This window comes from Blennius ocellaris (genome assembly GCF_963422515.1).
Source record: "Blennius ocellaris genome assembly, chromosome: 6".
Taxonomy (NCBI): Eukaryota; Metazoa; Chordata; class Actinopteri; order Blenniiformes; family Blenniidae; genus Blennius; species Blennius ocellaris.
Window position 1 is genome coordinate 26,049,808 of NC_137655.1, and position 18,444 is coordinate 26,068,251.

The following is an 18,444-nucleotide window of genomic DNA, read 5'->3' on the forward strand; positions in this document are numbered from 1 at the left end:
TATGAGGGCGAGTCAAAAAGAATGGAGTGTGACCCCCCCCACCGGGTTTACATTAGACACTTACATAGCCCAGGGCCTTGTCCCCTCTGGGAACTCCAGTCACGTAGTCTGGAACCAGAAGAAAACATGCTCGTGGAACTCACACGTCACAGTTTCCTCTCGTTTACTGGCCTTGGACTTGAAGAGATCTACATTTACATTTACATTTACATTGAGTCCTGAAATTAAATACAACCAGTTTACCTTGATGGAAGAGGATGAAAAAAACTAAACAAAACTTTTTGATCTGCAAGACATTTGAATTTTACTTGTGATGCACATTTGATCCACTCTGTGTTTTCCTCTCAGAGATCTCAAGAGCTCCTGAGGAAGAAAAAATAAAAACCCTGAACCGGCCTGAGTCTCTTACCTTCCTCTCCATCGTCGTTGAAATCTCCCACCGTCACCGAGTAGCCTGGTGAAAACACAGAGGATCTATTGGTAAATTCACCAAGATGCTAGAAATAGGTCAAATAACTACAACTACATATATGTATGTGTGTGTGTGTGTGTGTGTGTGTGTGTGTGTGTGTGTGTGTCTGTGCAGGAAAAACAAGAGAGATCATTAAAATTAATGATTACAGGTGTTTTTTTTCAGCAAACATTTTTTTTAAATAAAGTATATAAAAATAAAATAAAGAAAAGACAAATGAAGAAAAAAGAAAGAAACATTTTGAGAAGAAAAATAAAGTTATAAAACAATTTTAAAAAAAATGCTCGAATGGCGAAAAGTGCTCAGACTATTAGGAAACCCACAGCGGATATAAACAGCTAAATGGCTAAAATAGCCAAGATGCATAAAATAGCTCAAATGGGAAAATCCATGAAAAAAAGAACCTCTGAAATCGAACATTTAATGAAATAGATCTAAATCGTACCTATGATACTTCATGAATGCAACTTCCGTTTTTAGTTTTAGCTTCTTCTATTTTTTGGCTCCAGACAAATTTTATTTGGTGGGAAAATACATGGTGTCTGTAAACAAACAAACTAAGATCTCTGTTTATTCATTATCGTCCAAATGTTCCTTTATCCAATCTAATCATTTACAGCCTGTCTAACAGAGGATCAAAAATCGCTTAATGCCATGTGTGTGTGTGTGTGTGTGTGTGTGTGTGTGTGTGTGTGTGTGTGTGTGTGTGTGTGTGTGTGTGTGTGTGTACCGAGATAGCTGTCATCATACTGAGCGCCAGCCGACTTGGTGGCCAGCGTCTTTCCGTAGGGAGTGATATATTTTTGATCGAAGCGTGAAAAAATCTCCGAGATGTCGTCAGAGATCAGCTGACCTGCGGGGAAAAAAAAGGACAAAATCAGACAAGAGAAAGAGACGAGAAACGCAACAAGACAAACCTGCTACAACTTTTGTGTTTGTTTCCAAGTCTTCTTCAATATGAGAGGAAGCCGAGTTGCTGCTGCTGGTTGATGTACTGGAGGTTTATTGTGACAAACACGTTAAACTATTGTTCTAATTTTCCTCAGTAAAAAGTATTGGCAGGAAGCCACACCCTTTTTTTCACTCCCTCACTCCCTCACTCACTCCCTCACTCCCTCACTCACTCACTCACTCACTCACTCACTCACTCACTCACTCACTCACTCACTCACTCACTCGCTTTAATTGTCCCTTGGGGTTGGAAGCAAAGGTAGTGCAAAGAAATAAATAAATAAATAGAGCAACATCAGACTACAACTACATCTCTGGGTAAATAAGTAGCAGCAATAGAAACAATGTGATAATAAAAGCGTGAGTCAGATTTAAATAGAACAAAGGTCAAAGGTTAAATCCGTCTCAGCAGGAGGCAGGAGATCAGCAGAGGTTTGGCAAAGCCAGTTGTCATTTTTATGTTGAGACCGTGGGGGGGGGGTGTTGTCGGCAGCTGCTGGGAGTAACTGAAAAAGTAACTTGTAATCTAACTTGGCTACTTTAAAAAAAAGTAATCTGCATAAAGGAGTAACTAGTAATTTGTAATCACATTACTTTTACTGCTGTTTACACGACGACGGTGCTCGGAGTCACTGAAAACAAAATGTTCTTGAAAACGGCTCCCAAGGTGGAACTTTTTGAAAACACTGGCTCCGTGTAAAGGCAAAGGACACGATTTCACTACAAACAGTCGAGTAACGGAGGCCTGGCAGGCGGAGGGAGATCAAAGAATGGATGGGGAGAAAACAAAGCAAAAATAGAGAGATCATAAAGAGACTTCAAAGAAGACAGAAAGGACTATGAGGGTTAGAGAACAAAGAGATAAAAAAAACCAAACTGAGCAACGGAGGACTCAATCAAATGAAGCAGAGGAAAAGCAAAGAGAAAACCTCAAAGGGACACGGCGGGACCAACAGGAGGGAAAACAGCTAAATAGAAAAAAAAAAGGACAAATCCTTAAAAAAGCAACAGTTTTATACAAGTTTGTTTACAAGCCGATGGTTTTTTGCCGTTAAAAAAAACACATGACTTGTAATGAAAGGAGCCACAGAGACACGGCGCTAACAGCTGGCTAATCAGAACCAGAGGTGGATGTCGGTGTGTGTGGTTGGTTGTGTAACGGAGTGTGTAGGTGTGTGTGGTTGGTTGTGTAACGGAGTGTGTAGGTGTGTGTGGTTGGTTGTGTAACTGAGTGTCGACTCAACAGGAAACAATAATTAGGCGAACACAGCCCAGGAAGAGCCTCACCATGCAGGGAGCAAACATGTGTGTCACGCCCTTCAGTGTCAGACGGCCGGGCAAACAGGGATTACAGCCCGCCGCAGACACCCCCCCCCCCCCCCCCCCCCACACACACACACACACTGTAGTCCACCTGTGTTGCATTCTTAAAGTGGCAGCACACTGCTGTAAGACCAATCAACCAGTTGGGATTACAAGTAGGGCTGCAACAACCAATCCATAAAATGGATTAAATTCGATTAATAAAAGTGTTGTCAGCAAAATTAATTTAATTGATTTGTTGTGTCGCACGATTTATGCTGCTATATCTATATTGCCCTGTACCGCTGCATACCGCTGTTTGTTCCTGTAAAAATATAGACAGTCTCATTCCAGACACTGTGACACAACAAAGAAACACTTTAAAGTGTAAATTTAAAGGTTATTATATCAATATTTCCCCAGTCTGGTCACTCAGGATGAAACTGGACTGTTTGTGGTCCCTGAAGTACTTTAAATCTGATTTAATAATTATCTTGTATATACAGTATATTATATACATGTGTATATATGTATTTATATTGTATGCATCTTTGTATTGGTTCAGTTATTTGCTTTAAAATAATCATAACATATGATGTTTGGTTCGTTTAATATTTACTGGTCCTACAATTTTAAATGTTTTTTTTTTTTAAACCGATTCATCGATTAATTGAAAAAATAATGGACTGATTAATCTATTATTAAAACAATTGTTTCCCGCTGGGGAAAATGTGTAATGAAAGCAGTCAAACTGAGAAGCAGCGACCAGGAAAGTCGCTCCCAGACCATGTTTAGTCTAGCAAAATTCTCCATTCTGGCACAAACGGGTCATTTTGAGCACGATTTCACTCAAACAATCTTCTCAAGCAGCATTTGGATATGAAGCTGTGAGGAACGACTGCAGCTGGTCGACCATCGCTGGTCCACGAGAACCTTAGTTAAGTTAAGAAGAAATGATTTACCTGGGTCAAGCCCCTACTGAGCAAAAAGTAAACAATGATAATAAGTGATATTACATTTATAATAATAATGTGCATAAACATGACAATAACTTGTAACATGGTCGTGTTGCTTGTTCGTCACTGTCGGTTACAATCCACAAACAATTCTTAAATAAGTGTCATATTCAATAAAACCAGAAGTGACAACGCAGAAAGAAAAACAAAGAACACGGCCGTCCCAATACGATTGTTTTTGCCACAGTGAGACATCACAGCTTCTCTGAGCTGAAAGCTGAACAGGGCGGTTTTGGACTTTCAGCTGCACATTTGGGTTTGTCTGACAAGCTTGTGGTGAACGAGGAGCAGGGAGGGATGCTTTCAGGTTCCTTATGGGTTTTAGAATTAAAAAAAAAAAGTTTAGTCATCAAAAGCACATTTAATTAAAGGCGTACAGGAGGATGTTCTTTTTCCGGGTGGATCATCAAGACTATTGGTCCTCCCAAGTGTCAATCATTCTGGTGATCTATTACGTAAGGCCGTCGTACGTGCTCGTCCCTAGTAGAGTGGATCTATTAGTTTTCACTTTTTGCGCATGCGCGCTTTCAGGTGTCTATGGTGAGCTACGCCTTCAGCTTTTAAAAATGTTTGCTTGTCGTAAATAGACTTTCACTAACCGGTGGCGAGTCTGACATAGTGGAAAAAAGTGCAAATCTTCTTGTAAAGTGAGCTTGTGTGAGCGACGCCGACTTGTGACTTGTAAACAGAGCGTGCACGAGGAGAACTGGGCTCGTCACGTTTTAGTAGGCGTTCCGTCTCGGAGCAGGGAGAGCGTTGCGCATGTGCATTTTTTCAAAAGGTGGAGAGGGCGGGTCTTTCCTAAAATTCGGGAAAATCCTCCTGTACGCCTTTAATTTGACGCTCTTTGACGCCGTACAACAACAAAAAGATTTGTTTCAGAAATGTTTTGAGCAATGTTTTTAAAACAACATCTGTATATATGGCAATGGCAGAAATGCTGAAGTCGGCATGCCAGGCCACAAGTTGGCGCTGTTTGTTTTTGTAATGAAAAAACACAAATGCAGCAGAGAACAAAAACTATAAACATTAACAATGTTCGTACGCGAACATTCTAGTGGACAGACGACCAAGCTGGATTGTTATTACAGTTACTGTAATAACATAATATTCATTATATGTCATAATAATGAATATTATGTTATTACAGTCACTGTAATAACATAATATTCATTATTATGAAGTATAATGAATATTATGTTATTACAGTAACTGTAATAACATAATATTCATTTTTATGAAGTATAATGAATATTATGTTATTACAGTGACTGTAATAACATAATATTCATTATTATGAAGTATAATGAATATTATGTTATTACAGTCACTGTAATAACATAATATTCATTATTATGACATATAATGAATATTATGTTATTACAGTAACTGTAATAACAGTTTTCCTCCATTTTCATGGAGACAAATTCGCTTTGGTTTAGAAAAGTTGGACCTTGGGAACCGTTTTCAAAAAGTTGTTCCAACCACTGTTGTTGTGTAAATGGGCAACCAAAACACAACAAACATTTTCTGTTTTCACTTGAAATTGTTGCTGTGTAAATGGGGCTTTACGCTAATGCTAAACTGTATTGAAATGAGGATTGAAAAGAGAGAGAAGGAGCTTAGAGGTGAGGAACGATCTGATCCGGTGTCGGGTTCCGATACCAACGGAATTCATGGATCGGAAATTTCTGATCAGAGATTTCTGATCCATGAAGCCTCGTCTGCTTCACTGCTGCTGAAACGACTCCAGTGTTTCCCTGCTGCTCTGCTGGCTGCAAACTGTGGACTGGATTTTCCTGGAGGGAGGCGGGTCTCAATGAGACCTGGAGGAACGAGTCAGGAAATCCAGTCCACAGTTTGCAGCCAGCTGGCAGGCTAGGGAAGTAGCACTGTGTTATCCAACTGTTCATGACCACATGTTGCTGTTTGGACGTATTTCAGGCTCAAAACAGCACAAAGCCTCAGAAACATGATGTTAGTAAAGCTGACGTCTCCAGCTGACGGAGGAGAAGCTCTGACATCAGAACAATGAGCAGCAGCGCCCCCAGGCTGTAGCAGGAGATTCACACCTCCGTGAAGCTGCGTCCTCCTCCACGCTAAACTCCCTGGAAATAGTCCCAGTCATTGTGTGTTAGTGAGGAAACTCTGTTTGTGCTGCTTGATGAAGAATTTCTCAGGAATGAATAAAATGATTGTGAGGTTTTAAACATAGAACTAGTTTATTAGAGACCCACATTGTCCACATGGTTTATAGAACTAGTTTATTAGAGACCCACATTGTCCACATGGTTTATAGAACTAGTTTATTAGAGACCATGACGTCACTCAGACCCACATTGTCCACATGGTTTATAGAACTAGTTTATTAGAGACCCACATTGTCCACATGGTTTATAGAACTAGTTTATTAGAGACCATGACGTCACTCAGACCCACATTGTCCACATGGTTTATAGAACTAGTTTATTAGAGACCATGACGTCACTCAGACCCACATTGTCCACATGGTTTATAGAACTAGTTTATTAGAGACCCACATTGTCCACATGGTTTATAGAACTAGTTTATTAGAGACCCACATTGTCCACATGGTTTATAGAACTAGTTTATTAGAGACCCACATTGTCCACATGGTTTATAGAACTAGTTTATTAGAGACCCACATTGTCCACATGGTTTATAGAACTAGTTTATTAGAGACCCACATTGTCCACATGGTTTATAGAACTAGTTTATTAGAGACCCACATTGTCCACATGGTTTATAGAACTAGTTTATTAGAGACCCACATTGTCCACATGGTTTATAGAACTAGTTTATTAGAGACCCACATTGTCCACATGGTTTATAGAACTAGTTTATTAGAGACTCACATTGTCCACATGGTTTATAGAACTAGTTTATTAGAGACCCACATTGTCCACATGGTTTATAGAACTAGTTTATTAGAGACCCACATTGTCCACATGGTTTATAGAACTAGTTTATTAGAGACCCACATTGTCCACATGGTTTATAGAACTAGTTTATTAGAGACCCACATTGTCCACATGGTTTATAGAACTAGTTTATTAGAGACCCACATTGTCCACATGGTTTATAGAACTAGTTTATTAGAGACCCACATTGTCCACATGGTTTATAGAACTAGTTTATTAGAGACTCACATTGTCCACATGGTTTATAGAACTAGTTTATTAGAGACCCACATTGTCCACATGGTTTATAGAACTAGTTTATTAGAGACCCACATTGTCCACATGGTTTATAGAACTAGTTTATTAGAGACCCACATTGTCCACATGGTTTATAGAACTAGTTTATTAGAGACCCACATTGTCCACATGGTTTATAGAACTAGTTTATTAGAGACTCACATTGTCCACATGGTTTATAGAACTAGTTTATTAGAGACCCACATTGTCCACATGGTTTATAGAACTAGTTTATTAGAGACCCACATTGTCCACATGGAACTAAAACACTTGGTCCTGCTTCCTTTTCTCACCTTCTACTGACCTCAAGTCGTCTGTAGAGAGAAAACAAGCAAACATTCCTACATCTCATACTTTCCTGTAGAGAATAATTTATTACAAATTCAGGTATCGGGGTCAGAAGAGAAAGCTCGTGGATCGGTGCTTCCCTAAAGGAGCCATCATGGCTCCACCACATCACAACAAAATAAACATACCTGCAACTCTAAATACAGCTAATTCGTACAAAACTGCTCACATTGAGCCGAAAGAAGAAGTTTCTTTTAGTCGGTAACATTCAAAACCACAACAGGATTTTCAGAGTGGGACGATTGAGAGCTTCTGTACATGGACACCTTTTGGAAGGAGCACAGCTATCTGTGTGGCTGAGGCCAGCTGGCCCCACAGCTCCCCCTGGAGGGGGGGGGGGGGGGGGGGGGGGCTCGCCCTGCAGTTTGTTATTCATGCTGAGCGGCTGCAGACGTCAGCTGGTCCGACCGTTAACTAAGCTAAAAATGAGAGTGGAGATGAACTGAAACACACACACACACACACACACACACACACACACACACACACACACACACACACACACACACACACACACACACACACACACACACACACACACACACACACACACACACACACACACACACACACACACACACACACACACACACACAGTGTGAGTGTGACACTCACCCTGCCAGTAGAAGCTTCCAGGTCCTCCCACCACCACCCTGTTGTTCTTCTGAAGTCACGTACAGGAAGAGGTGAGAAAGAGAGAATATTCATGTTGACTGAATGTGTCCGTTTCCTCTGCAGTCTCTGTTCACTGCACGTTTTATTTCCACCACATCAGCCACTGCATGTCCACACAACCTGGACTAACTGCTCGAAAACATTGTGGGTCACAAGAATGTTCGACAACAATCTTCACCAGTTTGAGTTAACCTTGCATATGATATATTTTGTTTTATATACCTGTACCTCGTGTGAGTCTCAACAGAACAATGTTCTCTAGCGTACAGATCAGAGCTCCACTGGCCGTTTACCTTCAGAAAGCCAGCACTGAAGCCAGCCTGGCAGAATCCCTGCCCCTCTGGTGAGTTGGCGCCTGAACACAAAACACAATTAAAGTCAGATGTATAAAATGCTACACAACTTAAATTTCTGCATGCAACTTTAGAAATGCAGTCAATCAAGAGGAACCAGATGTCGACAGGTAGAAAATACAAGCTCTTGTTTTTATCCATCTACATTTTTCAGTTGACCCATAATAATAATAATAATAATAATAACAATAAATAATAATAATAATAATAATAACACCATTATTAATGATAATAATAATAACAATAATAATAATATTATTAATAACAACATTATTATTAATAAGAGTAATATTATTATTAATAACAACCACAACAATAATAATAATATTAACAATAATATTAATAATAACAATGATAACAATAGCAATAATAATAATAATAATATAATTATTAATAATAACATTATTATTATTATTAATAATAATAATAGTAATATTATTATTAATAATAATAATAATAATAATAATATTATTATTAATAATAATAACATTATTATTGATAATAATAATAGTGATATTATTATTAATAACAACAACAATAATAATATTAACAATAATAATAATAATAATAACAATAATGACAATAATAATAGTTATATTATTATTAATAACAACAACAATAATAATATTAACAATAATAATAATAACAATGATAACAATAGCAATAATAATAATAATAATAATAACAATAATAATAATAATAATAATAATAATAATGTGTTTGTTATTAAACCATGAGGAAAATGACAACACGGGGTTCCTCACAAACACAGAGGACTGAATTGATTTGTATAGGAAGACTGAGTCAGTTCTTTTCTTGCTCCTCAGATCTCCCTGGCTCTTTACAGCCGATTAATGCTCCTCTACGTTTACGTGATAATCTTTAACAGTTTGAAACTGCGAGAGCTCAGTGAAGCCCAGAGACTGAAAAAGTAAAACGTCAAAATGAACTGAGGGCAGCTTTAAAGTGAAGCTGCTGGCGTGACGTCCCGTCTTATCAGAGCGGTGCAAAGACGTGAGTGGAATCCACCTTCTCACTGTTGGACTCTATGAGACGAGAAACTGAAATAAACTGAACAAGATCCTGGAGGTTGACGAAGGGATTTGGGGTTTGATGAGAGGGAAAAGGAGCGTACTGGATCTGCAGGGCGAGTATTCCACCACCGTTTCTCCTTTCTTCAGGAAGCAGGTTCCCACCGGCTCGCGCTCAGAGACGCCGAAGGTGGACCACTGGTACAGAGGAGCACAGGCCTGGGAGACACAACGTACAGGGGCGTCGACAAGAGGTGGGCGGAGGGGCTTCACAACGCACACACGGATCATTCCAGTGGCAACTAGGCTTCATATCTGTTTAAAAAGTGCTTTTATGATCGTGTCTTCTTCATAATAAAGAAAATTAAAAGTCTGCATGTTCATGTTTTCCCTCTCTACCGCTACAACCACGTCTGCTGCTGCTTTCTGTGCATGTTTAGCTTTTTCCCCTTATAGAATTGTTCCAAAATTTTAAATAAAAGAATCCACCTGAAGGTCACATTGTACAGCGTCATCTTTCTTACCAGGATGTGTTGCCCGTTCGATCGAACCGAGGCTCCAAACCACTGCTTGGATTTAAACTCCATCTGGGCCCCTTGAGAATTCACCCTGTCATCTGGAAAAGAGAGATAATCTCATTAAATTACATATTACAAACTGGGGTGTGTGTGTGTGTGTGTGTGTGTGTGTGTGTGTGTGTGTGTGTGTGTGTGTGTGTGTGTGTGTGTGTGTGTGTGTGTGTATACACCATATATATATATGTATATACATATATATGTGTGTGTATGTATGTATATGTATGTATATATACACACACACACACACACACACATATATATATATATACACACACACACATACATATACATATATATATATATATAATACATACATACACATATATACACACACACATATATATGTGTGTGTGTGTGTGTGTGTGTGTGTGTATATATATATATATATATATATATATATATATATATATATATATATATATATATATATATATATATATATATATATATATATATTGCAATGACAGTTCCACCTTTTTCTTCAACGCCATCATCTGAAACATTCAATAATATTCTATATCAACACATTGAGCACTGGTGCTCAGCATAGAAGCAGGTTCCCAATATTTGCTCAGGCTAACCCTAACCCTAACCCTAACCCTAACCCTAACCCTAACCCTAAACAATTCATCTTAAAACTCTATCAAGGCGAAGCTAATAAAACAAGTGACTTTATTTCTTCTTTTTATGTATTTTTAATTGCTTTGTTTTCATGTATTTCCTTTATGTTCTTGGAAAGCGCTGCGTTTTAGACACTCTTGCCTTGCCTCAGAAATGTGGCACCGTTCAAAAAGGGAAACAATCAGGCTCTCAAATGATAAAAGATTTATTGTAAAGACGCATTATGAGGCCAAATAAAAAATCTACCACACAATGTTCCTCAGCCTTTTTTTGCGGAGTGTGAAAACCAAATAAAAAGACCTGTTGAACACATAAATGTTATTTTGAAAACAGAACTGGATTGGAAAAACTTGAAAGCAGTCAGTTTGAATCAAACCTAAAGAGCAGCATCATTTGTTCGGGGAAAAAGGAAAAAGGAGTCATCGTGTCACCAATCCAATGTACAAAAAATAATCTGGAACTGTGCAGCAGTTTTCCAAAGGAAGAACCAGAACCTTTTAGCTGTTTTTTTGTCTAAAGTTCCTCTTTCCTTTTAGCAACTTTCCATTCAAAGGGGGATAAATTCATGCAACCTCCTGATCACGACAGGCTATAAATGACTGGCTGACGGACTCCAGCCTCAGACAGGATGTGTGAATAAGACTGGCAGGAGTCGAGACAGTATGACGACCGGCTCAATCACACAGCCAGAGGAACGTAGAACTCAAGACTATGATCTGCTTCACAGACTTATAGCAGAATGGCTTTAGGCGCTAAAGTGATAAACAACTATGGTTTTATTTTTGACAAACGTGGTTTTTAAAGATCCACCACACAGGCTGGACGCTTGTCGGTTGCATTTCCACGTTGTTTGGGTTTTGGTTCATCTGTGGCGTTGTACCAGACTTAAGTCTGCACTCGCCAGGGAACTTTTGGATTTTAATTTTTGATAATAGTGCCCATCCTTTATGCCGTCACAGTAATGGACAGTAACGACCTCCAGACCAAACGAGGGTCTGCCAAACACAAGGTCCATGGGCCAAAACTGGCAGACGATCCACCCAGCAAACTGCGAAACTTTATGAAATGTCTGTCAGTCCAACAATTCAAACGAGCAACCTTTCATTTCCAAGCCTCACCCATGACCCACTGTGGGGTCAGTCACTGTCTGCGGGTGTGTTTGGTTTCTAAATAAAGAGGCGGCAGATGATATATTGACGGTTTTCAAGAGAAAAAGACCAAAAGCTCCAGGTTGTGTCATTTGGTGGCCAACAGTGTTACAACAGTGTTGTTGTTGTTGTTGTTGTTGTTATCAGCCGCCCACAGTGGCCGGCCCTTCTCTGCGCCCAGATGACTAACGACTTCACACCACAAACCCAAGTTCTCAATGTCTACTGAAGTATGAAGAGGAGTACTGGACTAATCTCTTGCTGACTGCTGACGGGGAGCAGACGAGTGTTTGGGTGTTGCAGGCAGGCGGTGATGACATGTGGGCTTTTCCCGTCATGGTGGGAGGCTCCGGCCTCTGACAACAGTTGGCAGTGGATTATAAACGCCACAGATTCCCTGAGAGGAGTTTGTCTGGTCCAAGGTGTTCAGAGGATTGTGGAGCTCGTCTCACAACGAGGGTGGAGTACCAGGGGCATGGGATTACCCCTCTGGCAATAAATGACACGTTTCACAAATCTGCTATTATGCTGGTGAATCAGCCGACCGTGATGCCAAGTGGGCACTGCCAGCTAGTTACCATCTCAACAGCACTGTCGCCATGGCAACAACCTGTCTCTTTGTTTGTTGTCTGTCGAGAGGAGGCTTCACTCCTCGACCACAGAAGTTGGTCCACAGCAGAAACACTCAGAACCAACATGACTAAGAGTCTTCAGCCTCGGTTCTGTGGTCACATTAATAAAGTTGTGTTGCTAATGCTGATGTCAACCTCAACGTTTACACATTCACACCTCAAGGTGGTGCAAAACAAGAGTCAGGCAGCTCTGCGGGTGATCAGGGTTTACCTGAAGCCCGAGGCTGAAGCTGATCCCAGGTGACCAGGAACAAACCAGCTGGACAGACGTCCCATCATCACAGGAAAGTCACATACACTCACATTAACATCTAGACACATTATGTTTTTAACTATAGCAGTAAACAGCAAACAAAACCAATGAATGCCAACTTCCTACCAAAAGGCCCTCAAGCCGGATTTAAACCGGGGATATTTTCAGTATGACAATGCTAACCACCTCATCACTACGTGACCCAGAAGTGAACCTTATCAGGACAATTGTACTCGATCAAAAAACCTCATAAATTGGGAAGTGACTGTTGATCTAAGAATCTGGAAACACGAGTCAACAGGGATAAACGTTGACCAGCTGTTTGAGGGACATAACGTTAAGGTTGACTCTTCTTTCAAACATGTTGGGCACCAGTGTACTACGATGAGTTAACAGAAAACCCTTGAAAATATTCAATATACACAGCTACATTCAATAATAGACATTCACTACTATATTACTATTGTCGATCAACAAAATCTGATGGTCTTGTAACACAGATTTCACAAATTGTTTACAAGCTGAACCCGAGATCAGTAATACAATTCAATTATATTGTTGTTACAATGAAACAATACAATGCTGCTTTGTAACCAGTAATGAACATTCATGTAGTTCAAAGGTCTAAACCAGGCGGCTTAAACTTCCCCTTTAAATACCGAGTCAGAGTCATACCACAACACACCGAGTCAGAGTCATACCACAACACACCGAGTCAGGGTCATACCACAACACACCGAGTCAGAGTCATACCACAACACACCGAGTCACGGTCATACCACAACACACCGAGTCAGGGTCACACCACAACACACCGAGTCACGGTCATACCACAACACACCGAGTCATGGTCATACCACAACACACCGAGTCAGGATCATACCACAACACACCGAGTAAGGGTCATAACACAACACACCGAGTCAGAGTCATACCACAACACACCGAGTCAGGGTCATACCACAACACACCGAGTCAGGGTCATACCACAACACACCCAGTCAGGGTCATACCACAACACACCGAGTCAGGGTCATACCACAACACACCGAGTCAGGGTCATACCACAACACACCGAGTCAGAGTCATACCACAACACACCAAGTCATGGTCATACCACAACACACCGAGTCACGGTCATACCACAACACACCGAGTCAGGGTCACACCACAACACACCGAGTCAGGGTCACACCACAACACACCGAGTCACGGTCATACCACAACACACAGAGTCAGGGTCATACCACAACACACCGAGTCACGGTCATACCACAACACACCGAGTCAGGGTCATACCACAACACACAGAGTCAGGGTCATACCACAACACACCGAGTCAGAGTCATACCACAACACACCGAGTCACGGTCATACCACAACACACCGAGTCAGGGTCACACCACAACACACCGAGTCACGGTCATACCACAACACACCGAGTCATGGTCATACCACAACACACCGAGTCAGGATCATACCACAACACACCGAGTAAGGGTCATAACACAACACACCGAGTCAGAGTCATACCACAACACACCGAGTCAGGGTCATACCACAACACACCGAGTCAGGGTCATACCACAACACACCCAGTCAGGGTCATACCACAACACACCGAGTCAGGGTCATACCACAACACACCGAGTCAGGGTCATACCACAACACACCGAGTCAGGGTCATACCACAACACACCGAGTCAGAGTCATACCACAACACACCAAGTCATGGTCATACCACAACACACCGAGTCACGGTCATACCACAACACACCGAGTCAGGGTCACACCACAACACACCGAGTCAGGGTCACACCACAACACACCGAGTCACGGTCATACCACAACACACAGAGTCAGGGTCATACCACAACACACCGAGTCACGGTCATACCACAACACACCGAGTCAGGGTCATACCACAACACACAGAGTCAGGGTCATACCACAACACACAGAGTCAGGGTCATACCACAACACACACACAGAAAAATTCCAGTTAATTCTTTCCTCTGGTCCAGTAAAGCTCTGACCAATAATCACTCAGGTCAAATGAACAACAAAGGCCTCTATTGTGCACACACACACACACACACACACACACACACACACACACACACACACACACACACACACACACACACACACACACACACACACACACACACACACACACACACACACACACACACACACACACACACACACACACACACACACACACACTAGGCCAGTCACTAAAAGCCCTCCAGCCGGGGGAATAACGTCTGAACACGTTGGATTTCTGTCCCAGCCTGCAGAGGTTGCGAGCTCCCAGTATTGCCAGTGCCTTGCTGAAAGGCACTCCAACCAGATGTCTTGGTGACTCAAAGGTCGGGCTATGAGGTGCGCCGTGTAGCTGAAAGGTAAACATCCTGTGCAAACCGCCCCCTCCACAAGGTTTACTGAGGCTGTTCAAAACCTTTTATGGACATTCTGAGGCCTGAAACGACAAACTGCATGAAGCCAGACGACCAAACGGTATTTTACTGTTACAAGAGCTGGACTGATCGTCTGACCGGCGTTTTATTCAGGAAAGACGTAGAAATCAGCGCACACTCCTGTCTGCAGGCCATACTGCACTTGTTTATGTCTTACTTCTTATATTTTCGGATACAAAGAAAAGTGTCACTCTATGGAAACAAGTGATAAAACCTATACATTTGTAACATATTAACTAATTGTTAGGTGAAAAACCTGCGAGAATGATAGAAAAGAGACAACCCCAGTATGGAGAGCAATAATAGTCACAACAATCAACATTTCTTGCTCAAGGGCAGAGAGTGAAGTCACCTGACAGCTCCTTCATCAATCTGCCCTGTTCTTCCCTCTGCTGCCCGCTTTTATTCCCAACGTTGAAGTGGGTGGTTACATTCTTATTCCATGATACAACAAAGCAAGGTGAACACTGGTGTGTATGTGTGTGTGTGTAAGTACATTTCTATGTGAGCTGAGAAGGTAGGAATTCCCTAAGATAAGGTATTCCTCCAGCCCAAAGGCCAGAGACCTTGAAGACGTCTCAGAGCGGCGCCGTTCAAATATCTTCTCATCAGTACAAGGTACAACGACTCGCGGCCCGGCAGGCGTAAAGCAGCAAACAACACAAACATGCATGAATCAACGATAACTTGCAAAAATGTTAATTCCCATTACACCAAGTACTAATCTTTAATATAAAGTACAAATTTACTTATCACTAATAAGCGCCTCTTCTGTTTAAAACTCATCTGAAAGAAGATTTAGGTTAGTTTACACGTCGTTTTTCTCAAATGAAAACTGAAAAGTTCCAGTACATTTTGGGTGTTCGTTTAAATGATAGCAGTGCTCAGTCACCGAAAACTTTTAGAAAGCGCCCCCACTCCGTCTCCATGGAAACTCAAAAACCACACACTACAGCAGTAGTAACCATAGTAACCTGCACATGAGCTAGTAGAGGAACAATAACAACAATGGCTGCCTCCTGAGTGTCACGCCTCGGCCCATATCAACAACACGCCAACGGCATCGTTCATTTCTGTCATTTCCATGTAAATAGTTTTCAAAAGCTGCGGTGTCGGCGCAACATTGAACGGGGCCCTTGAGCAAACGCACCAGACAAGACCGTCACAGACCACCAGGCTTTTTTGTCCCGTTACAAAACACTGGCTCTCCATTAAAGGAGATCCAAACTGACATGATTGTAAGATGCTGAAATACTGCAGCCACGTTTTAGCCATTTTGAAGCGTTATCCACTAAGGCCCTGTTTACACGACAACGCTTACGAGTCTATCTGCAAAAACTGTCTTCACTGCTGGGGGGGTCCGTTTACACGACACCACTGTGCAGATGCAGAGTGTCTGCAACGTTTTTATCCCTCCTCCCCAGGTGGAAAGACTCTTTCACGGCCGCTCATCCCTCCTGCAGAGACGGCCGGAGGCGGAGCCTGTTACGACTCATGCTCGTCTGTCCTCCATCCTGCTCATGCAGGTGGAAACAAACATGTGGGGTTCTCTCCATTTTCTTCACGTTTATAGCGTATTCTTCTCTGCACACGTCTGTGTAGTTTCATTATGAAATCAAGCAACAGCGCCCTCTTGTGGCCCGGCATACTAACTGCATGGTTGTCTCTGTCCGCTGCTGCAGTGGAAACACACTTTTTTCTTTTTTTTTTTTTACGTAGTAGGTGTCACGTGAAACGTTGTGGTGTAAATGGGGCCTGAGAAACACTGAAGGAATTCTCTCTATTTACACCAATTGTTCACAAGTGTGAGTGTGTGTCAATGTGTGAGAATGTTTATGATTATTATTATTATTATTGTGTTTTTCCTTCCTCCAGCTTCAACAACTTGAGTGTGGATGAAGCCGGCAGCTGCAGACGATGGACAGATTGACTCAAGAAGCAGAAAGATGAAGAAGTTGGTCATTAACTTGCTTGAAATTCAAAAGTTTTAAAGTCTCTCTGGAAGCAACTCTCAGTACGGTTCTGGTACTTTCTCTTGTGCCGACTACTGAAGCCACAGTGTCTATGTTTTGTTTGTGGAAGGGGGCAGGGCATCGCTATTTTAGAGTGTGTGGTGTGTTTGTTACTTCCTACTTTCATGGCTGAGGGCTCCTGCGGAATACCAACCAGACTCAAGTACACAAACACTCACAGCCTCGGGCTCTTTACACTGATTCACCTCTGATCCCCCGTCTTTGTTTAACACATTATCCAAGTCCCATCTGAGGATAAAAGACATTTAGCATCGATCCGAGGCGGCTAAAAGGAGAACGCAGACGTTTGAGGCGCTTTGTTTTTAGAGCCGACAATTAAAATGAGGCCGTAAAGAATCTTTATGGTTTAGCGTGTTTTACTTTCAGCAATCTGCACGACCTTCTTCCTCTTGTTAACTGCATCTTCCTCATTATTGGAATTTACTGTTTTTTATGTCTATTATAGTAATGAAGCATTTGATGCATTTTACTTCTTGTACATAAATTCTTTCAGCAACTGGACTGGTGAGATGTTTGGTGATGAGGAAAAAATGATTTGCAATTGGAACCATTTGAAAAAGATTGAAACGTATTTATAATATCTTAAAAAGACGGAGTTACTTGCATTATTACCACAGGAAGACGTTGAGGCTTTGAGCACACAGAGCAGGAGGATGCGGTTTAAACGGGGTCTCCAACATAAAAGTCGACATACCCAGGGTGCCACATCTGTGCACATGTAAACACACCTGAGTTTTAATAAAATGCAGTGTGGCTCCTTCACACGCTGAACAACTCAGAAGGAATGCGAGTCGGCCACAACTTCAGTTCAGCGCCGTCAGCATCGTCGTTAACTTGTTCCAACAGGAACCCAGCTTCCCCCCCCAAGGGAATCATTTCACGTGCATCATCTCAGGGATTGTTTCTAATCGTCTGAATCTGACGGTCTGAGTGACGTCAGTTCACCGTTTCTGACGGGATTTTGACGTTTTCACCCCAAGTCGTCAGGCGATTTGGGACCGGCTTTATGCTTCAACACCACTGAATCGTCTGACCAGTCGCACACCGTCTGGGTTATTAGCGCCGTCACCAGCGGTCTGCAAACACTGCAGCGCTTCATCACAGGACAACACGCCTTTTGAAATACTATCTTTTGTACATTGTGCACCAAGTGATTATCAGAGCTGAATCTTTGAGGCCATGGCGTTCACACCCAGCCAGACGCTGATAGGCAGCAGTAAAACAGCTTTGAAACCACTTCCTGTGCAGTTCTGAACGCAGACCGATGGCGTCACACTGGGATTATTCGCTCAGTGGTTGTACAAAATAATCATAACCAACTAAAATTGCA

General features: G+C 41.7%; 1 protein-coding gene across 1 annotated transcript in view; it reads right to left on the reverse strand.

Moving 5' to 3' along the window:
* The window catches only part of itgav (integrin, alpha V), a 60,362-nt gene that overhangs the window by 32,068 nt on the left and 9,850 nt on the right, over positions 1-18,444 (reverse strand). Inside the window, exons 3-9 of the mRNA XM_080498281.1 lie at positions 9,891-9,982; positions 9,471-9,585; positions 8,276-8,337; positions 7,923-7,971; positions 1,203-1,325; positions 410-454; positions 65-108 (exon numbers count right to left, since the gene is read on the reverse strand). Coding sequence (XP_080354407.1) covers positions 65-108; positions 410-454; positions 1,203-1,325; positions 7,923-7,971; positions 8,276-8,337; positions 9,471-9,585; positions 9,891-9,982 — 530 coding nt within the window. The remainder of the gene's footprint in view (positions 1-64; positions 109-409; positions 455-1,202; positions 1,326-7,922; positions 7,972-8,275; positions 8,338-9,470; positions 9,586-9,890; positions 9,983-18,444) is intronic.